This window comes from Drosophila ficusphila, unplaced genomic scaffold (assembly GCF_018152265.1).
Source record: "Drosophila ficusphila isolate 14025-0441.05 unplaced genomic scaffold, ASM1815226v1 contig_198, whole genome shotgun sequence".
Lineage (NCBI taxonomy): Eukaryota > Metazoa > Arthropoda > Insecta > Diptera > Drosophilidae > Drosophila > Drosophila ficusphila.
Window position 1 is genome coordinate 916,655 of NW_025064092.1, and position 23,829 is coordinate 940,483.

At 37.4% G+C, this 23,829-nt stretch overlaps 1 protein-coding gene across 1 annotated transcript; it reads left to right on the forward strand.

Moving 5' to 3' along the window:
• Positions 1–550: 550 nt before the first annotated feature.
• On the forward strand, positions 551–22,978 carry LOC108091051 (TWiK family of potassium channels protein 7). Its single transcript, XM_017190000.2, has 8 exons — positions 551–853; positions 19,783–19,944; positions 20,007–20,130; positions 20,747–20,896; positions 21,243–21,434; positions 21,489–21,604; positions 22,298–22,390; positions 22,448–22,978. The coding sequence occupies exons 1-8, from the start codon at positions 611–613 to the stop codon at positions 22,601–22,603; spliced, it is 1,236 nt and encodes a 411-aa protein (XP_017045489.1). The 5' UTR covers positions 551–610; the 3' UTR covers positions 22,604–22,978.
• Positions 22,979–23,829: the final 851 nt, after the last annotated feature.

Below are 23,829 nucleotides of genomic sequence, written 5' to 3' on the forward strand. Positions count from 1 at the left end.
CGGAGTATACATTGTTTGATTTTTTTTAAAAATGTTTTACCATCTTTATACAAATGTTTTCTTTCCTGTTCTACTTTGAAAAGCTTAAGTTTTTTTTTTTTAATTTGGTGATCAAAAAACGTATGTAAGAACATAAAGTTGTTATACCTTAAGCAAAGATCATATCACTTTTAACTCTTCATCACCCCTGTGCGTTATTAGCTCTTAACTTCTGTTTTTTGATTTATTTTTTGAAACTTCCAAATATTCTTCAGCATTCCGTACAATGTTGCCACATGTTTGTCCCCAAAGTGGCCACATTTTTGGGGAGTCCGTGGATTCAGCGCGAAAACACAACAGTCGCAACTTTGACTTGTTGACGGTTGGTTCTCCTCGGGATTCTGGGGCAGCGTCGATTTGCAGAGCGTTTGGCGCGAGTGCGAGAGATTTCGAAAATTGCCCGTTTGCGTGAGTGGCCCGAAAATGTTGGACTCGCAGGACCGAAGTGGGCCGGGCCCCTAGAAAATAAATCGAATAGCCAGCAAAATAAAATAAAGTGATTGCAAAATAATCGAGGGATTAACCAGAAAAGGGAGGAAAGCGAGTGGAGTGGAGTGGAGTGGAGTGGAGAATGCCGCTGAAAAAGGTGACGGTGAAGGAGTACGACTCGCAGGATGAGGCCAGCACCGAGTTGCTGGAGAAGCTGAAGCACCTGGACCGCCGCGTGGATGCCGCCGAGGGCGGGGGCGTGGCCAAGGGGGCGGCGGGCGGTAGGCGGGGCACCGCCTTCTGGCAGTCGGTGAAGTGGAAGTCGGCCCTCAATCACATCGGACTGCTCGTCTCGCTGTCCATCTACTGCGGCGTGGGCGGATTGGTAAGAGAACGTGTGTTCCACGTCCCCAACAGACCCGAACATAACTAAACAAATATTTAATTATTTTCGATGTTTTTTTTTTTTTTTTTGTTTTTCGCCTTTTGCGGCCACCGCCACGAACATGCAAAATGATTTGTGCTGGGCCAAAAGCCGAAAACGGCGAGCGTTAAAATTGTTTGGAGCAGAGTGAGAAGCAAAACACATAAATACAGTGTCTAATCGAAGAAAGGGATTAAAACCGTTTAATAATATTTTAAAAGAAGATAACCCGATTTGAATCAAGTTTGAAGGCAATAAGAATATGTCTTAAACACAGAAACTTAATCAGAGCAGAAACTGTCGAATAATAAACGAAAAGCTTAAAATTAATTTTGACATCAATGAATGAATTCAAAATAAATTTTTCAAAATTATAAGCTTGTATTTCTGAGCCAAAATCCGTAGAACAAAAATCAACATTACATCGATAATATAGAATAACAAACCTTATTCTTGTAATGTCTTTGGACTTTCATTTACAAAAATCTAAATTAAAACATAAAAGTTCTGGTTCTTGTGTTCTTGTTTTACCATTTAACGATTTTATTTTCATTGGTAGTGCATATGAATTTTACAGATATAATATGGTTAACTAATTGGTCGATAATTATTATTTCCTTAAAAATGATTTACCTTTGTTTAAACAGAGTAGAATTTTTAAATACAGAAAGAAAGAGTGAAAAGCTATTTACGTGTGCTTCAAAAAGTATAAATTATTTATTATTATATTTTATGTGCTCTTTAGAAAATAAGGCTTATTAACCCCTCGATCGTTTACTGTAGCACTATGGATAAAAACAATAACCCAAACAGAGCCGAAATTCATTGCAGTGGAAATACTAAAAATTAGCCCAAAATTAAGTCATAAAACTATTTTGTACATTTAAGTGCCCCGCCTCCCCTAATTGCCACTGCACATCCAGACGGGCAGAAATCTGTCTGGACGGCGCAGGAGGAGCAGGAGGAACTGCATCGGGCGGACCAGTCAGTCCATTCGGTCCAGTCTTTCTGGCCTTGTCTAAACATTTACATTTTCGCCAATGACGTCGTGGTTGGAGCTTCCATAGCTTCTGGCCCAGAGAAAATATGTACAAGCGCCGCTGTGTTTAAACTGATGCCGTCAGTTGTCCATGACTGCAAAATAGCTGCAGTTAATCCGCGGGCAATATCGGGGGAGTCCGAGCCCTAATTGTTGTGTCCCACGACTTGACATATGGCCGAGTGTCGTGCCGGCGAGGTATTTGTTATATTGCCTCTCAATTTCCTCGAGCGCCGACAATTACGGGCTGGGAAATGGGCCAGGATATATGGTAGTGCGAGCATGGTGTGGGTGTCGGCCGAAACGAGCTGAATGAATGGATGTCGGGGCTTATCGGAGACGTCCAATAAATGCATTGGGAAACCAGCCCGAAGGCAGTTGATTTGTGCATTTCACATTAATGCCTAAAGAGTCGCGGATAAAAATAAAATCCCCCGACTTTATATATTCAATTGCTTATTGAAAAATAATGCTCATTAATTTATACCAAATAAATAGTAGCCAAATAAATAAATACAATTTATTTGCATACTCAACGGATTGTAAGAGTTTAAGCTTAATTGTCTTCTTCAATAAAATTCAGTTAGTTTGCTTAAATACATATTTAACCAGCAAAAGTTTATAAACATTTTTTCGTGTATAAAATCAAAAAAATATATAGTTTCAAAACTGCTCGTCAGTTACAAAATATATAACACTCATTGAAAAAGTTTCGTAAATACTTTTACTTTAATTTGCGATTTGTTGGAATCCTTATTTGCTTAAAATGTATTTAAGTGATTTAATTATTTTAGTGACAAGACTAATTTATAACAGAGTAACTTATCCTTGTGTTATTAATCCTCTTATGAAGTTCTTGCAACATTGTTGAGAAAACGCAGAATTGTCGGACTCATGAATAAATTAACTCTGCGTATACTTTTATTGACTGCCTTGGCAACATGAATCATTTCATGGTTCCTTGAATTCTTGGATATATTTCTGGGCTAAATCAATCCCCAGTGCCCCGCATTATCCCAGCCCTATCAACACCTCGACGATATATCTGGCGATTTGCGCAGATTTCTGGCCACAAAAGCCGTGCATTAATCAGCCAACACGCTCGCCATTCATATGGATTGTCGAGGAATCCCAGCCAACGACCCTCCCGAATTTTCCGCTGGAGGGGACCCTTCAGTTTCTTGGCCACACACACCACATGTTGGCCAATTATGCGCACTTCTCACTTAAATGGCTCATCAAATCGTTTCAAATTCACATGGAGAATAGCATTTGTTTTATGTTTCGATTTTGTGGGGCTTTCCAACGCTTGATCTTTTCTTCTCTGTTAATAAACTAAAGAAAAATGAATTTAAGTTGTTGAAATTGAAATGAAACATATTAACATTCTTGTTCTTTTTTTTTTTTATTTGTAGAACGGTATTTTTTATAATTATAAACTTAAATTTTTTCGAATGAATACAAATTATGCATAACTTAACATTTGACTTAGCAAGAAACCAAATTTGCTGCTGCAAAAGTTCTCTCAGTTTGTTTTGAATTTCAAATGCAATTTATTTTGCATTGACTTAACCCTTGAGCGCCCCTTTAACCCACCTCAGGCCAATGGCCTTAATCCGAATCCCAGTTAAACGGAAATGAATCCTGGGACGTGAACAGAACTGTCCACATCAGGATATCACATGACATTTAAGTTTTCCATACAGTTTTTCTTTAATGTTTGCCTTCCGGAAATCAGTTTCAGTCCCTTGACCAGCGACAAAAACTTTGGACACCAACTGCTCTCCTTCCCATATTAGTTTTTAGAAAAAGTTGAAAGCCACATAAAAGATATGAATTATGATCTTTGAATTTCTGGAGTTTTAATTTACATATAGATTTTTAAACCGAGTGAACTATGTTTAAATTGTAATTCAAAAAGTCTGGCAATTTATTAATTGGCTTATTTTAAAAGCCAAATAAAATCAAAAACAAGTTGTAGTTATGTATTAAAAAAAAAAAAAATTAGAAAACTTTTTTAAATATTAAACAACGCAAAAGATCTAGAAACTGTTTATTTGTTTTATTCATTTACTAATCTCACTTAACTTAAACTTCATTGCGTCATCGTTTGGGGTGTCTCCTTTTTCAAAAGTATTTTATTTGAAAGATAAACCGCTTTAAAGTGAAATCACTCTTTGGGGGCAAAAAACAGAAAGTTTTAATTGGTTTTGTTGACGAGTCGGCCATGAAGCAATTGACATTTATCTATTTAATGGCTTTGTTTCCGCTTTCTTCTGCTTCAGCCAGCAAGGACACGAGCCAGTTTATTTATTAATTAAGCCAAGGTCTCGAGGGAAGAAGGGAGTGAAGCTCGAATTACGAGCAAACAGCCTCCTTTCCACATATGGCCAAATGGCATGAGTGGCCATAAATCATTTTAATTAGCATTTTGTAGCATACTTTAAGGCGTCGTCGAAGCTACTATCTCTATATGTGTGTATGCGTGTGTGTCTGTGTGTGTGTGTGTGCGAAAAATTTCACTTTGTCAAAAGTTGTCCAGCGGAAAAAGTTAAAGGCCAAGTGAATTAAGTTGCTGGCCAAAACAACACACAGCAACAAAGCGGCCAATTAGACTTAAGTCAACCCAGCCCAGTCCTAAAACTTCTCCCCTTTATAACCGTCATATAGATACAGTTGTTGGCAAGATAATAGCGCATTCTAGCTAAAGTAATGGCTGCGTTATTGTTTCATTAGGGAATTTGATTGAAGTGAATACTGATTAATTGAGCAATAGTGCCATACTGAACTGTATACTGTATACCCAAAAATTTGTTTTCTTAAATTGGATGTAAAGTAGGTTTATAAGGTAGTTTATAGGTTTGTTAAACGCTTCTTAGATTTGTAAATTAATATTTTGTTGAAGTTAAGGTAATAATTATTTTATTGTTCTTCCAAAATTGTTTATTTACATCTCATAAAACTAAAGACAAATTAAAATTTTATAAAAGGGAGTAATAATGGTTCTAAATATGAATTATTTTTTAAATTTGAATATTGTTTTCCACACATGGAAAATGCATCTGTAGTTTCTTGACCCCAATCGTAATGTGCGATGGATATGGTCATGTGTGCGTCGGTGTTATCTGATTAACTGACCCATCTAAGCCTGCCCAGACATGATTTTTCATATCGAGGCCAATTTGCTTCTTGGCCCTGAACGAAATCCAAAACCAAAACCAAAGCCGCTGCCAAAGACAGGAACTAGGAACAAGCAACTGGGCACGGCCCAAAAGACGCTTTTCCGCATTTCCACCGCGGATGTTTGCAACAGGAAGGCGAATGGGAAAACTCGAACTGGCAGAACCATTGGGGGAACGTTGGAAAATCACGTCAGGTTCACATTAGGCCAATAAATGACATTTTTTGACCCATGTAGCTTAAGAGAGTGAGAGAAAAGGTGAAAAAAATAAGTGAAATTTTACCTTTAATTACAGGGGAAATAGAAAAGACAATAATGTTGTAAAATTCCGAATTAATTTAATTTGTTTGTACTAGATTCTGTGAAACTATTATTTATTTTGGTTGTGTCTTTTTTACTGGCTTGCCTATTCTACCACAACTGATGAAATGCACAAAACCATTTGATTTCGGTTTCGTAATGAAAACATTATGCCCAAACGCCCTCAGCTATGCAACACTTTAGCCCCGCTTCAGTTTATTTGTTTTCTGTATCTTGTCACCGCTTGCAAATTCCAACCATGTACTCCCCTCCCCCGAAAACCAACCCAAAACGAACCCAAAATCTCCCTAAATTACCAAACAATGACGAGCCAAGCGATTCGATGCGAGACGAAGATCCATTCGATACAAAATACAAGATACAAGATACAAGATACGGGGGCTAAGCAAACTCGAGGCGAAGTGTTTAAGTGTATTAGACAAAGTTCGGCCACGCATGGGGCATACAAATCGAGATTCAATTTATAACCCAAGAGGGGACTGGGATCAAATGGCCTGCAAGTCATAAGGTCGCCTCGGAAGTGAAAAGTGTGGACCTTTCGGCCATTTAACACGCAAGAACGAGCCGGCGTTTTTCGTTCGCTCGTTCGCTTTACATATGTCAAGGCACGAGATACAAATTATTATTTTTGGCCAGCGGCCAGGAAAATAAATACCAAATGAAAACATCAAGTGGGTGGGCGTGTGGGGTGCCGTAAAATTATTAACAAATTATGCGCGGACAGGCAGGTGACAAGAATCGGACAGATTTATGCGGCGAGTCGCCAAGTGTGAAATGAATTTACGACTATATCTTTCCCCCAATCGAGAATCTGTCGCGTCGCGTGTCCCGTCCGAAAAATCCGAAAATAAATGAAACTGACTCATTGGGGAATCTCGTTAAGTTGCCATTGTGCATTCACTTAAATGGCGGCTGTGCATATAGTATGCTATAGTGGATTCGGGCCGATCCAGGTCGCCAAGTGCATGGGGCAGTTAACCCCGATCCGCTGGAAGCATCCATCAATCAATCGTTAATGTCCCAGCCAGTTGGTTTATCGCACTTATCGGCTTTTACTCTTAATTGTTTGTTTACACGACGCAATTTACTTTTTTTTATATTCATATTGCTGGCTTGCAAATCTACCGACATTGTTGCGAATTTATGGACTTTGGGAGTGTGAAAAATTGATGATTCGCTGATTTGATACGAACTTTTGTAAAATCACTCAAATAAATGCAATGGTTGATTTATATGCTTACTTTACATTTGATTTAAATTCATTGTTATTCATTAATTATTGCACTTGACTTAAATATGCGTAACAAAAATGTAGGATTAGCTATCTAACCATTTGATTGATGTTACACCTTTCTTCAGCCGAAAAATAGTTGTAGAATGTTTCAATTAAATCAAAATGATAAAACTTGAGAGAAGCTTCACTTAGTACTGAATAAATATTTCTTTAGACTTTGGCAAATTGTTTTGTAGGCATTTTCTCTTGTAAACAAAAGTATTTCCCCCAGCAAAAAGATAAAACATTTTTGCCAGTCATTTTCGATTTTCCGTCCCCAAGCGAATTGCACTGCATTTTGCCGCAGCTTCTCGCCAGACGGACTCTACATATTTACTCGTACATTCGGCCGTATTTATTTGCCATTTAAATGCCTATACTTTTCCCGAATTTCTCATATTCATCCCGCGGACTCACCCACGCTTCTGGCGATAAAGAGACGTCACTGTTTATGGGCGGCCACATCAGATCACACACGCCCCTTGACAATGGCAACAATTAACCCCCTCGGTCCGCAATTAACCCCTGGCCACCACTATCACTTTCGTTTTCCGCTTTGTTTGCTTGCTCGCCTCTTTCTCACCTCGTTTTCGCTGTTTTTATGTTCCTCGTTTCGTTCTCCTTGCGCTGGCCAAAAGACGGGCGCACGAGGCGTATGAGTAATATGCGTATGCGTGATTTTCTATGCTGGCATACAGCAGCATATTCCACGCTCGTTTCAATCTTTAACCGTGAAGCAAATGAATTTGAAGAATTCTTTGTTTGCACTGGAATCGTTAGCGTTCGCCGCTCGCGGAAATAAATTGAAAATCATTTGTAAACTATTTGCAGAATCGCAGTATAATTATGACGATTGTTGATGATTGTTGCTGTATGTCTGCCAAAACAAACTGGCCGTGGAAAATGTGCCGGCATTAATAATTTATACAATTTATTAGCAAATTAAAATAATAAACTACAGTTGCCGATTTGATTTATTTATTTGCTTAGCATAAAACTGTTGTTCCTCTTGTTTTCGAATATTAAGAATTTATGGTGTGAAATTTAAGTTGGCAACGAAGGAGCACAAACATGAAAACAAGCGAATAGTTTTACTCGCATTTGGAGTTGGCATGTCAAGGTTGCTGTTGCTCTTCTTAAAGATTTGTTATTTAAATTTTTTTCAGTTGGCCTAGTGGGAGGAAGTGGCTCATAGCAAAACGTTCGACGCCGTATTAGCATAATTGAAAAGGAGAAGGGGCGTACTTCGGTTAGCCAAGGAGGAAACTTTCGTTTATTTCCACAGGGGCTGAAGTAATGCTCTATTAAGATCCCATCTTGACTTCCGAAAAAATGTTGAATACAACATTGAAAGGCCTCTTTTACTTTGAAAGAGTTATTGTAGTCTAAACTTTAAACTCTTCATTTAGCATTGCTTTTATTTTGAACACCACTTTTATTGTGGCAGTAAAGGATTTCTTAAAATTGATCCCTTTATAATGGTTGAGAGAGTTTCAAAAATAGAATTACAACATTTTTATTAGCAAGAATTGATTATAATGTGATCGAATCCAGATGTTCATTATGATTTCTTGCACATGATAGCTTGTATTAGAAGACAGCTATATGAGGAATGGACTTTGATCTCGTTTCTATGAGCTCTTAGGTATTTGGCACCCTTTTATTTATTCCAATCTTCTCTGAAACAGATTGTATTTAGGGTTCTTGACGTTGGCAATAAAATTGTGTAGGCTTTTGCAGTGCGATGTTTTTTAGTTGCTTACAATCATCGATCATCATTAATAAATAATTTTTACAATATATCAGGTATATAAAAAAAAGTAATTTTCGTTCAATAGTTTCTCAACTGTTGATGCTCAATAATATTAAAATATTGTGAAACTTTGTAAACCTCTGTACTTTATTTTGCATAGTTAAATGAACTGTGCTTCCAAAAGATGAATACCCTCGAATACACTGCAAACACTTTCACCAAATTCGACCGCAGCAATTACCAGAAAGTAAGAGCCGAGCAGCGGCAGCGAAGTCAAAACAGGAGTAAGCCAAAAACAGCGAAGTAGAACTCGGTCAACTTTTTAGAGGCGGCCATGAGGCGCCTTGCGTGCTGCACCGAAATCGGTGCTTGGCCAAAATCCGAGGGAGCCTGCCCCATTAACCCACCCCGACTTAACTCCGCCCCACTTGGCCAATTTGCCCCACTCTCCTCCCCCTCCCCCTCCCCCTCTTCCTTCCCCTCCTTCCCTTCTCACTAGAACATTGACGCGGCGCTGATTGTTTATTTTTTGCAGGTCGACAGTCGACACAATCTCAGACTCAGACGTAAGGCAGCACGCAAGTCGAAGTCGCAGCAACTCAATTTTTGAGGAAAACGCAGCGGCGGCAGGAGCAGATCCCTAAAAGCTTTTCCCAGGGTGTTTATAAAGCATGTCAGGCAGGGATTGGGTTGTTAAAGAATGCATCTTTGATTATATAAGAGTATTCTTAACTGGAAACCATTTACAAATCGTTCTTTGAGATATCCCAAAACAATATTTACTTATTTAACTGTCTTGATAGATATTTGCTGGTAATAATATTTTATTAATACTTGAAGGATACATAAATATAAAACGAAATTTAATTAGCAGAAGCTAACACTTCAAAATGTGATAATGCAGTTTAGTAAATTGGATTATTGCTTGATTGATAATTTATATTCAATGGGTGAATCACAGTTTGTGTTGGTGGTTCGAAGAAATCCATCCTGAGAGTTGCGTGCAAAATTTTTGCATGTCAAAACAGCGCTGATTGATGATGACTTTCTGTGTTACAGCGAGTAAGTGAGAAAGTGAGCTAAATGCACATAATGCGCATACGCAGCGTGTGACGATGTTTGGGCCACCTTCTTCCCGACTCAGCATATTTTCCGCCGAAGATTGAGCGACAAGCGGTAAACAATAAAAACACTTACGCACTCACCAGCCAGTAAATAGATGGCTGTAATACTTTGCTGAACTTTGACAGGCTGCAAAATGCATTAAAGTTTTTCTTATTGAAGGGGGAAGTTGCGAAAGTTGCACAAGTCGATTATGTAAATTGTTGGGGGAGCTTATACAGTATACAGTACGTACGGGATTTGAGGTCTCAAAAGCTCAACGAAGTTGGCTCAGATGATTTTTGCAACTTTTTAAGCCAAATTACGTTTTTGGCAGTGTGCAAACGTAGCATAAAATATTTTAATTTTGATTTTGATTTAACATAGACAACTTTTCTAATTTAGAGGATAACCAGTTTATGCAAACCCTTTTTTAATGAAAGTATTCAAGACAAACTTTTAATATTAGTAATTAGTTATTTATGTTATTTATACATTTGTAAATTTGTAAAGAAACATTATCATAACTTCTTTTGGCTTGATAGATTATTAAAAGCAGATATTTTGTTTATGAATGTACTTAGTACACGTACTTGAGGCATTTACATGCTACGAAGTATTTAAAATTATTGTTCATAATAAGATAATAAGTTTGATACGATTATATTTATTTTTTTTATTGTTATTGTTTTTATGGTACCCCTTCCTGGAAATTACTTCATAATTTATAGATGCCAATTCAACCGTTTGGAAGGCTCTTAAAACCAATTCAGAGGTATTTCCCCTCACCGCATGCAAGGCTATCAATTTCATGGGGTGACCGGCCCTTGTCCAAAAATGATGCCATCGCTTGCAAATTGAAAATAAATGAAACGAAATAAAACAAAACCCACAAATCATCGTGGGCCACAGAGCCAAGAACAGCAATCTCATTAGCCAACAAACTCATCCGGCAGCTGGCCACAACACAGTGTCAATCAAAAGTCAGCGCACCCCCCTTTCCATGGACATCTGCCAAAAGGAGGGAGGGGATGGGAACTCACCAGCTCGTAATTAGAAAATTAAAAAACTATCACTGTCGGCTGTCCACGGAACTCGCCTTGTACTTCATTATTTTCGGATAGTCATTATTTGTTATTTTTTCGTGGCTCATTAAGACACTTGAGATCTTAAGTCTTAGAGATGAGCAGGTGATTTCGGAGGCGGAAAGCTCCAACTCAATCTAATGGGATTAGAACTAAGACTTTTCTTGTGCCGGGATCCTCCTAATTTGGGCAGCTAAAACTCATTCTAGAGAAGGGCTTTTTGGCGTGACGCATAATTTATTCATGATGTATTCATGATGCCATTATGGGCAAACAACAATTTTAAACACTGCACACTTACGGCTCAACTACAACTTTCTTGCTTTCCAAGAATCTTTTTGCTCGAGCACGCAAACTTGTTAGAGAGGAGAATGGGTTTCAAAATATGTTGCAGAAAAGTACAAGTTGAGTTTTTCAAACAATTTTGGCTAATTTACCATAATTACCATAATTAATAATAATCATTTTGATTGTAATGAATGTTATTATATTTATATAACTATTAATGATAATGATATAATAATAATTCGCTATAAAATCCGTTATTTGCGTGCTGAATAATTGATTAACTTATTGAAATTTTTTAAGCGTACGAAGTCAAAGTATTAATATATTTCTTTTTAATAGGGGTTACACAAAATACATATGTTTTGAAAAACAAAAATACTTCTGCTTCTTACACAAAGTAAAAAAGTCAGCAAATTACCCAAGTTCCATGACACGCTTTGTCTAATAAATTATTTATAATTTAACAGTAATTGTTTTTATATTATATGTATTTAGAAAATAGGCTTCGAATTAAATGCTATTTGTGATGAATGGCTCCAATACCGCGATAGTATCGTATTTCTTTGAGAGTGGCATTCATCGCCAGCCTCCGCCTGCCCGGCCCCTTCCCCCTCCTCTCCTCCCCCCTCCCCTCCCCTTTCCCCTCGCGATGTCGCCACGAAATGCCGTGCCATGTGGCACGCAATCTGAAGACCTTCCTCCGATTCGACGGCCGTAATCTTTCTGCTTCTCGGCGCTGCCATGTTTGGCTCACACACATCACGGAGCGGTAAAAAACGCGCCGGAGACGCACACAAATCAAAGGGCGGACCCGAAAAACCAAACAAAAAAGAAACAAGTCACGTGGGCGGGGGCAAGTGTGCTTGGAGTGCGCATACTGTACCTATACAATATAATATATGTATGTAGGTGTATTGGCCCTAACAGCTGATTTGTTGTCGTGGCATGCAAATAGCTCCAACCTCCAACCTCCAACCTCCAACCTCCGCCTTTTAACGTCTTCGCCGTTGGCTTGTCACGTGCTGATGGACACGCCAAAACGGGTGGCTCCCTCCGCGGATTGTGGCTCACTCGTGTACTCGTGGGCCACTGGCCCCATCCACGTCGCATTTGTTATGATTTTTTACCTTAAACAGCTCCGAGGGCTTAAAGTCGGCTTACGATTATGACAAGCGGTTGCGTGGCGGTCCATCGGTGACTTCACCAACTGGCTAAATCACAACAAAACTATTTGAATATTTTAGAAATAATTTTTAATGTGCCAGTCATTTTCTGGAAATTAAAAGAAAACGACAAATCCATCTTGTAGCTTTTAGTTGAATTGAAATCACCAAATAAGTTCGATAGTGTTATGTCTTACCCATCTATTTAAACATAATATAAACCAGAATTAATTGCTATCAAAGGCAATTCAACTAAAAAAAAAAAAACAAACCTTTTTTTACGATTTTCAAAAAATCATTAAATAAATCGGTTTATTTACAACATTTAAAACTACAATTTAAAACTAAATGCTTATAAACACACTATAAAAAAAATTAGTTAAACCGAAAAAAAACCAAACGGATCACACAATTAAAAAATATATTTTAATTTACTTTACAGATATTACTGACAAATTGGTCTTTATAAAATTAAAAACATCCAACAAATTTACATATAATTTAGATTGCCGTATCATTTTGATCAAAATCCTTCTTAAATTTTCCTCTAGCTTTAAAACCAATCAAACTTAACTGCAAAGGAAATCCAAGAGTAGTTCCTTAAGAAAGGACGCTAATTTTTTGTCGTGCAAATCCATTTAACCATCCCCGCTGATTTCCAATTCCTGTGACGATTTCCATTTCTGGCTGCTCTGGGGGGAAATCAAGTGACAAGGTCCGGTAATCACCATCGTGGCCATGTGGCGTGTGTCTAGACCCGATAATGATGACAATCTCTGGATTTCAGGAGCGAACTAAACCAAATCCCATCACATCGCAGAGCCCAGCCCATGGAGTTTGGCTTCATTTGGCGTTGTTTGGGGTTATTTAGGTCAAGCGGCGGCATTAGCATAAAACGAACATCCAAAAGGCGCTCCACGAATGGCATTACTCGGCGATTTTGGCGTTCATTGTGCCCGGAATCGGTTAATTAGCCGCAGGTGGGGCATTATCATTCCCACCCCGGCATTATCATTCCCTCGGATTTTAATTCGATTTCAGTCGCTGTTCCTCCATTCGCTCTCACTTTTTTTTTTTTTTTTTAACAATTCCACGTTTCTGTGCGTTCGGCCTTGGCCATAATAATTACGCATAAATATGTCAAGTGGCGAAAAGTGCGAATGGAGTGGCCAACAGTGGGTGGTCCTCGTCGGGCTGCTGTGCCGCTGGCAATAAAAAGCCATAAGCGCTTATATTTACGATTATAATTGGGCCTTTTTCCGTTTCTCCGTTGTATGTCAACGAGGAGGATGGGCAAGAGGGGAGGGGCAAGAGGGAAGAGGAGAGAGGGGAGGTGTGCCAAGGGGGATTCCTCCAAGTGCTTGCCTCGAATTCGACAGGAAATCCAACTGTTACAAGTGCCTCGTGCTGTGATTGCTCTGCATACCAAAATTATTACGGTTCGCAGATATTAACTATTCAAGATTCCCACAGCCTCTCATATTTTTGTTGGCTCGGAAGTGTGTTTATGGCACTTTTGAAATATTTTATCTATGCTTTAAGTATTATACCAAAGTTATTACGGTTCGGAGATATTAACTTTTCAGGATTTCAACAGTCTCTGAAGTGCTCATAGCACTTCTGAAATATAATATATCATTTATGCTTTAAGAATGTGCATTTCGTACTATTTTGTTAATATTTTACCAAAATTATTACGGTTCGGAGATAGTAACATTTAAAGATGTCTATAGCCTCTCGTATTTACGACGCTTTTTAAATATTTCATTTATACTTAAAGTGCGCGAAACTTAATTTTGTTGTCTAGCTCCCAAGTATATATAAATATATAATAATAATATGCATTATTATAATAATAATTCGTTATATTTATTTTAAAATCAAAACATCTTTTAATAGATTTATATTTCATTGCTTGTTCATGAACATATGGTTTGAGTTTTTTTGCTTATGAAACCTTTAAGTGGCTTATAATTTATAAGTAATCATTACTAGTAAGCAACAGTATTTTTTATCACAAATTATTTATATCTATATATTCCCAATAAACTGAAGAGAACACATTTCCCTTATTAGTTAAAACATCCTTTAAACTTGTATTTGTACTTTGGTACTTATTCAGCTCCCGAGAAATTGAAATCAATTATCACGTGTAGACGTTTATTATTATGGCTCTGTGATAATATCTACTCGAACCACATAACTTAATTATGTTAGGTGTGTGAGTGGCACCTTTATCAGTTTATCCAGCCCACCAGTTTGTTAGGAATCCACAGATTCGGAGATTCGCTGCCGCCATCAAATCACTTAACAAGTTGCATCGTTAAGTTTTACAATGGATCCGCTGGCGGAAGGCCCTCAAGCCATTCGGTTTTATTGCGACGAGCGGAGCACACTCAATAAATAATCAAAACTTAATGAGCTGACAGCGATTTATGCAGGCAACAACAAGTTCGTGGAAGTTATGTCTAATTTGGTATCAAATCATAAACTCATAAAATCAACAAACCAAATTCGCCCGCCCGCGGTTTTAAACGCGCACGACACAAGCGGTGCGGCGATGAGGAAAATGTGGAAAAGTGTTTTCCCCTGTCCGTCCATAAACAAACAAGTCGCCTTTCCCCACTTTCCCCGCCGGCGTGGAAAGCGAAACGGTATTTAAGTCTAGAGCCAAATCAGCTCGAAGGGCGCCCAATGGACGCCGCTGCCCTTTTTTCCACGTTCGCAAAAGGCGCTTCCGTTTTGGCAGGAGTTTCCAGGACCCAGAAACTCTCGCCCTCCTTTGGGTCAGGGTCCACAACTAAACTGGAGTAGACTGGACTGGTCTGGCCTGGAGTGGGGTGGTCTGGCCTGGACGGTCATTGCCGCCCATGGAACTAATTTTCAATAAATAATATCAATTTATATTTATTACGCATTGCCCGGGCGCATTTGTTTTGATTTTTTGCGCTGACGGCCCTCGTAATAATGTTCTCCGCTGGTAAATAATCATAAATACGGAGTGCAGAGATTTATTGTTATTTCTTCGAGTTCGTTGAGTGAACCCGTCTATATTGTTTTCGGCCGCTAAAGCTGTTTGTTTGATTTAGACCAAAGATCTTGAGATTGGGTCGTTCTTAAAGTATTTATTTACCGAAATGGTCATATCTCGTTTTATGACTTTTGAAAAATCTTTACTTGAATGGTGAATTTAGTACAACGATTCAAGAAATACACAGTCTTATATTTTGGCTTACTTGCTATAAACCTTGGAAAGCTATGTACTTTTTAATTGATCTTGAATAAGCGATTCCGAAACTTGTAACTATAATAAATCACTAATATATTTATTACAGGTAAAATTTATTAGTTTTGTTCTGAAACTAAAATTTAAAAAAAATCTATGCCCTAAGATATGAAAACTTAACATAGTTAAGAAAATAAATATAATATCTTAAAAGGTGTTTTTGATCTAATAAGTTTTTCCATACGGTGTGTACTTCGAAATTAAATGAATTTTTCTCCCAATAAAACCTATCGTAAATAAAAAACCGGAAAATATAGCAGCTGCATGAATCCGCGTTGTGCTCATCCAAAATTGAAGCTCGGGGCGCCCCGCAGATCCTGAAATATGAGACCCTATGTCATTATTTTGCACTGAGTTATGTTGCCCTGCGCTGCTCGCACTTCGTGCTCCAAAAAATTGTATATTGAATCAATCCGTGACCTTGTTCTTGTTCTTGTTCTTGGGCAGCCGTTGGGCTGCCATTTAGTCTGCGAGTTGTTTACTGACCGTAGCGCTCTTTTCGGGGCCTCGCAGCGGAAATGAATTATCACCCGCTAAATGGGCGCGCACATCATTATTACATATTATTCTCGTGGCAGAAGCCAACAGCTGGAGTTGCAAAAGCATTTTAGCAGGGATTTGTTTTTTTTTTTTGTTTTGCCCGTTCCCTCCTTTATAATGAAAAGAAATCGCGGAGGACAGCGACAGTGGTTGTTAAAATAATAAAATGGAAAGCGGGATGGCGGAACTGGTTCTGCTTTTTGGCCCGGCTTGTCAAGCTGGCTTAAGTCCAGCCCTGTTTTTGGCTTTCTAACTGCCAAAAGACAAATCAGTTACAGGTTGAATATGAAGCAATTCATATAACAAATTCTAGATATTACCGGCTTTAACAAACTTTGTATGTGTGCTTTAATCTCGCAGGTTCTTAGGTGTTGGTTTGTTGGTGTTGCCTACGTGACCTATTTATTTAAGCTTTGGTAATAAACTCTAACGATTTACATTACGGCCGTAAGATACATCTTGTTTCATTTCAACATTTTTAAGTATCATAGGTTATTTTCTTAGTGTCACCAATGGGAAACTTCCTTATACACAGATAATAAAAATATGGTTTTATTACATACTTACACACCAAAAACACGATTTAAAATCTTCATATAAATGTTTGTCCCCTGGTAAAACTCTGTTCATGTAATTATACCATACCGAAAATGAATTTTTAATTAATTTTTGTAAATTAATTTATTTTATATATTGTTTTTAATTGGTCACTTTAACAATGTGCAGATCCTGAAGTTCAGGTGGCTCGATTATTAGTAGATTATTATGAATTATTAATAATCTATTAATCAAAAGTAAGTTAGAGGAAAACCAAAGCACATAAATTAAATGTACATAAACATAAACGATGGATTTATAATTTTACACACCAAAAACATTATTTAAAACGTTTTCTCTCTAGTCAAACTCTGCTCGTTTAATCGAAACATCCTAAAATAAGTTAGTACTTATGAATTTGATCTGTTAATAATCTTTCTTTATTTTAAAATTGTTTGTTTGTGGTCACTTTAATCAATGTGCAGATCCTGGAGTCCAGTTCAGGTGGTTGGATTGAGGCCCCGAAAGGGCACTCCATTATTTCCATATGTCGTGCGTTAATTGCCGCACATGTATAGTACATACGAAGGCTGGATGGCCAAGGGAAGGGAGTTTGGGTTTGGGGGCCTTAGATCCTGGGACTGGGGACTGGGGACTACAATCTAGCCACGCTGCGTGTGATTTATGGTGTGCAAAATGGGGTGACAAACTGACAAGTGGCATAAGCCGACCCAAGCAAAGAGTTTCGGGCAGGAAGCCACTTTGCGAAACGGTGATTTTATGGTCGAAACTCGGAGGGCGAGTCGTTTGTCATAAATTTGGCTTAAAGATTAAGACCTCTTTTCGTTCTAAAATCTCCTTTGTACTGCCCCACGCACATTAAGAACACAAGCATTAAATTATATTTCAGCGACAGCAGTTAATTAATTGCTTATGGAGTTTATTAAAAAACTTCAGAACTCTTTTATTGGCTTTAAAAACAATAGTTTAAATAGCCTTTAAGTTTAATTTGTTTCATATGAAAACAAGCCTTTAATCTTTAATTCCTTTGAAGTTTTTTTAATAAAGATGAAAGTCATAAATATTCCTTAGCTTGTAGGTAGTTTAGAGAAGAGGTATTAACGACACCAGCACAGGAATGAATTAAAACAGAAACAGCATTCCCCGTTCGCTAGTTTCCATTTCCCAGGGTCCCAGCCCCCTGCCCCATCATAGCTCGGGGGATTCCCCCTTTCCGAGTGGTCAGCAAGCAGAAAAGAAGAGCCAAAGATAACCATGTCCAATAATAATTATAATTTATGCGCCAGCACAGAAATAAACCCAGACGCAAACTTTTAGCTCTTCTGTCCGTCTGTCTGTCTGCGGATGTAACGAACCAAATTACAGATCTCTCTGCTGGTTCCCTCTATATATATATACGAACATATATATATATATGGGATATGAGTGACATGAGACCAGAGGAAGTTGGACAACTTGTCGCCTTTAAATTGGCAGAGGAAAAGGGCAAGGCGTCAATTTCGGAGGACAGGAATTAATTAACAAAATGCAGAAAATTGCAGCAGGGGAAGGTTGAATCTAAGTGGCTGAAACAGAGAAACATATTCAATTAATCAAAATGGGGACGTGATAGGAATTCAAAGAAGTCGAAAGTGAGGAAAGCACTTCGAGTCACTCAAGGCAGCCCGTATATCTTCCTTATCCATTTACCCATTTTCTTTTTCAGTGTGCGTCTGTGTGTGCCGAAGAAAAATCGTCTGACACATTTCAATTGAATTTCCAATTCCAAATTCATTCGCTTTTTTTCGCAAACATTTCTCTTGCTGGTTCGCTTTCGATTCGCTGTTAAAAATAAAACTCAAAATCAATTTGTACGAACTATTTTTATATCGAAAAACAACATACTACAAGTTAAACAAATTTCTCGTGATGATGTGCGAGAAATTGAATGAAGATTCGATTTTGTTGTATTTACGTTTCTTTCCATCACTAAAACATCAAACAACAAAATGTTGGATTTCAAGTGAATGGGGGAATTTTTTTGGCTCATTAAAAATAATTGTAAAATTATTGTTCATAATTATTATTAGCGGCGGGGTGAAGGTCATGAGGTGAAGCTAAAAATTAAGTGCAGTATAAATGTTTTTCTATGAATACTGGGAAACGCACTTAGCATTATTCCAGGAATAAATCTAAAGCAATATTCACTTTCGGATTGATGTAATGAATAAAGATTTTTTATTGTCTCGTTTTCCAACTAAAATTTATGGGTTGATTTACTTTACTTCTAGTATAATTTTAGTCAACAGCCTGGAGCTTATTATTTAAAACCCTCTACGAGTTTATAAACATTGCTGTATAAATTTTATATAATTTTGTTTTTATATTACAGCAGCAGTAGTTTCCAAAAATGCAATTATAATGCTGTTGAACTATGCACATACTCGTATATATATCTATATTGATCGGTGTTGTTAAAATCATTATATATCAATCTGAAAAAATGCATGTTTTTAGGTAAAACTTAATATACTTTTGCAATTTCAGTTAAAAGATTTTTTTAAATTTTCGTAAAAATCTTAAATATGTGTATCGTTCCGTGGAATCTAGCAGTTATCAAGCAATTGTTTTTTATATTATTTGTATTTTATCTCCGCATTTTTTGTACATATTGATACAAAAATAACGATTAAAATAAATTATTTTTAAAGCCAATTTCGCTTAACCAAAAACAAGTGTCGCATATTTGACAAAAAACAATTGGTTATATATCGCATAGCAAAGCCACAAATAGAAGGCCTTTGCGCTCTCCAGCGATAATTTCTCCTTGCGGGATTTCCCTGCAGGATTTCCCCTCTTTTTCGTCTTAATTAACCCAGAATACCTGTAAGAAGTCTCTCATAGGGCTGGCGTTTTCGTATATTTGGAACAAAACCCATTCTGTTTAATTTATACTTTACCGTCTTCATAAATATAACTCTTCCACTAGTTAAATGCCTCCTCCCTTTTCTTTTATTTCTCGTTTTTGGTGTCCTTGGTGCACCCATTCTGGTTTTTCTTCATCACTGCTGTCATCTTCCCTTTTTTTTCTTGCGAATATAGCTATTTGTCACCACCGTGCTGAAGTTGGCGTTGCCGACACATACTGCATTTCACTTCAAAATCCATTTGGGAAGCACCTCTTCATATCGCCAAATTTACTTAAGTCTGCCAATGACAGGACAACTAAATTGTCTAACTTTTCATGGTTGTCATAAAAAAGAGAAAAACTGTTCTAAAAATCTTTAAGCTTTAATTTGAGGCTGAAATTATTTGTTTTTTAGATATTTCGCCACTTGGAGCGTCCCGCGGAGGTGGAACGTCTCTCGTATCTGAAGGACGTGGTGAAGACGCACAGGGAACGCTTCATGCACACCATATTGAACAACTCCGAGGTGCACAATCTCAACGAGCTGTTGTCGTTCGAGCTGGCCAAATATGAAGCGGTTGGAACAAAGCCAATTTTGCCCATGTCCATCGCTTTTATTAAGTCCTTTTTTATCCGCAGGCCGTTCAACAGGCGGCTGAAGGAGGGCTGCTGATCGTGGCCGACAAAGACTTTCCAGAGCCCTACGAGCGATGGAGCATCCTGCAAGCTGTGTTCTTCTCATCGACTGTGTTAACCACTATAGGTGTGTAAATAAGTTATCTGAATAAAACAAGATCTAAATGGGGTTTTCTAAGAGCCACAATTTACATTGCACGCGAATGTTGAAGTTCAACATGTAAAAATGGCAATTCTATGTTCTCTAATTGTGTTTGAATCAATTAAGTTTTGTTTTTGGTTTTGAAAACAATCTTCTTAAGGTGTTTATTTAGCATCAAATTCATGATTTATTGTGTAATTTTCCGTAAATGTTTGACCTTGTTTGACATCATCATTTTGATACTTATAACATCAGCAATACTTGTTTAACATCCGCAATAGTTTAATTTAAATTGTTTCTTATTAGAGAATTTTGTTTCTTTCTAAAATATATTTAATAAATGTACCTATAATTCCTACCAAATTGAAAAAAGTAAATTAGTAAACATACTGGTGTATCAGGTGTATAGATTATTTTTGCCTTTTTATTTTACGTTTTTAAGTGGTACAAATAAGAAATATTATCGAATTATTCTGTGTATACAAATCAAACGTTATCTTTTCTCTTAACCTAGGTATGTTTTATACAAATAAGGTCAGGTGTTTTTGAAGAAACTAAAGCCTTTAACCTAATCAATTTATTCAACGACTAATAATTTCAGGCTATGGCAATATTGTGCCCGTGACAACCGGTGGTCGGGTGTTCTGCATCTGCTTCGCCCTCATTGGAATCCCCTTCACCCTCACAGTAATTGCCGACTGGGGTCGATTGTTTGCCACCGCCGTCTCCGTGTTTGGCAAGCACATGCCCAGTAAGTGAATTTACCTCCAAACCAGATGAAAATGAAGAAAAACACACACGAAACATAATTGGTTAGGCAAAATGGATTTAATCAAATTTAAGCACAGCCACCGATGCCTGTGTAATAATAAACTCGTGATTGTGTGTGAAAAACACGTGCATAAATTAAGCACATGCATTTGGGAAGCACAAAATAGCTGATAAATATACAATTCAATAGCCAACGGTGCGTATGAGTGATTATTAACAAGCGTCACTCATACGCACCGTTGCCTCTGCAAATATAGTTTGCACTTTTCTCGATTTAAAGTGCAAAATTTAGTTAATTCAATTAATAATTTACGAATTATTCACAGCCAAGCCGAAGTTCACAAATTTTATTGGCAAAACCTGGTTTTATGCCATTTTGGCCGTTGGCTTTTTGGGTGTTTACTTGGCCGCTGGAGCTGGACTTCTTCTGCTCTGGGAGGATGATTGGACCTTCTTCGACGGTTTCTACTTTTGTTTCATCACCATGACTACCATCGGATTCGGTGACTTAGTGCCAAGTAGGTTTTGAAATTGTAAATCTATGATTCCACTCAGTATCTTCCCTTATTCAGAGAAGCCCAACTACATGTTGCTGTGCACGTTGTACATTCTCATTGGCTTGGCTCTAACTTCGACCATAATTGAGCTGGTGAGACGACAATACGCCACCAGTTGGGCCAAGCTACAGGTAAGTTCGTATGTATAAAATATTTGATGGGATTTAATAAGAGCTCCGATAGTTAAATCAATGTTCGACTTTATTGTGAATAATTTCTTAAAATTATAAACAAACTGTTTGTGGGGAAGGCACCGAATATGCCACCCTTGTACATAACTAAACACACGAGTAGGTCTTAGTAGGTTTAATTGTAAATAACTAAACACACGAGTAGGTTTAATTAGAGCTGCAACTATTCGTTTTGTGTTTTCGAAATATGTGTACAATGTACCATATGTATGGATGTAGGCGAGATAATTTGTATGTTTGACTGGGGTCTAGACGAAAGCGCGGCTTCTTTATAAAGAAGTTTGCAAGAAAAGCTTGGCAGCATGGAGAGATAACAAAGATAAAACTTAAAAAATATATACATTATAGTATACAGTAAAGCAAAATCTCATTTAGCGAAACTGGAAAATATGTTTTTAAAAGACAATGTTGCGTATAAGTTATTAATAACACACGAATAGTTTGCCATCTTGTTGGCTTTAGGTGAAAATTTTAATTTTATCAATTGCACATTTACACGAAATTGAAATGTATTTCGTAAACAGGTAGATCTTTAAAATTATTTTAATTATTTATTTATTTTGCTTTATTAGCAAACTACATATTTACTTTAAATTAAATGCATATATTTTAAATGATTGTACGTTTTCCCAGGAACTGTCTGGTCCAATGGCGGAGACTCTTCGTCGCTTGGGCGAAACAGCTGGCACAGGACTGGACTACACTGCCCTGCAGAAGGTTCTTACGGTGGGAAATTGGCAAACACTAATTTGTACTGTTTTACTAATAGCCAACTTGCTGCAGGTTTCCATGCCCAAGTGGAACAGCAAGAAGAACGAGCACAGCCCCGATATTGCAGCCTTGGAGGCCATCACCAATGCCATTCTGAAGGAAGTCAAGGAGGCCCAGAACAACAAGCCCAAGGTCCTGCAAATCGTCATCTACGAGTCCTCCGTCTAAAGAAGTGGAAAACTAGAAGGCAAAGTAATCAGACGGCGCGACGAGAGAGCTTCCATCGAAAGAAGTGCTGCATAGTTTTGGGCAACCAGCGAGAAAGAAATATCATGAAAAATATCAATCGTAGCTAGGTTACAGTGGACACTGGCTACTGTAGCACTGCCAGACTTCCATAAGTTAGTGTCCGTACTTATAGCTATTATATAGTCAAATGTCTAGGCAATAACATTGCTCATACGTACTGAGGCCACACCACACTCACACACATGCAAAGCGCGGCAGGTGATTTAATGTCTATGGTCGTAGATAATCGTTTTTTTTTTTGAGGAGGAATTCTATCCGTATGGGGTAGCTTAAGTCATAGTCTTAATTGTAACTTTTGTCCATACCATGCCTAAATGTCATCTTAAAAATAAACCAGAAAAAGACTTCAAAATCTCGTTAGTGTTTTAAGAGGGAGTGGTTTTCAGATGGCAAGCGAAAGTTTTCACGTTTTGTACTAAACATTTCCACAATAGTTTTCTTATTGCTAAACTCTAAACCAAAACCTTGAAATGCATTCTTTTCTTATAATTAATTCCATTTTAGAAATCCCAGAATAATCGACTTGGATTACCCTTTGCATTTGTAATTAAATTCCTGCCACACCAGCTTAAAGCTAAAAGCTTGGACTAATTTTGTCGCCTGATTTAGAAGCTCACCATGACGAATTTAACTTTCACCGGGAGCTTCTCGAAGACCTGAGATTCAAATCATATGATCCGATTCTAACAGCCTCTCTGTTATTTACTTCGACACCATGAAAAACTTGGTGCCTTTTCCCCGAAAATTAATCTTAACATGACTTAAACATCTATTAACTATATCAAATGTATGTTGATTTCAATTAATACAATGTGATTTTAAGGTGAGCTTGCTTATAATTAAAATCAAATTAGGACTACAATATTTTAGTATTTTAATTCAATTTTAAGGTTAGCTTACGAATATCAGAAATTAACCTAATAAGAGAAAAACTAAGATTTGTATGTATCAGCAAAATAGGATTTTAGATGAACTAAATTGAATAATTTTATAGAGCATTTCAGGCAATCACAGAAAAATCAAAATTTGAAATGCAGTAAATCTCATTGAACAGATTTATTAAATCCAAACTAAAAATCAGATGGCACATTTTTAATTTTCTAATGCTATAAGCCTGTATGAAGGCCTTGCATATGTTATAAAAT

Excerpts from the sequence above, each read along its gene's own strand:
- LOC108091051 (XM_017190000.2), top strand. The coding sequence starts at position 611 with ATGCCGCTGAAAAAGGTGACGGTGAAGGAGTACGACTCGCAGGATGAG. Across the intron at positions 21,605-22,297 it reads CCAGTTGGGCCAAGCTACAG|GAACTGTCTGGTCCAATGGC; the intron begins GTAAGTTCGTAT and ends ACGTTTTCCCAG. Across the intron at positions 22,391-22,447 it reads CCCTGCAGAAGGTTCTTACG|GTTTCCATGCCCAAGTGGAA; the intron begins GTGGGAAATTGG and ends AACTTGCTGCAG.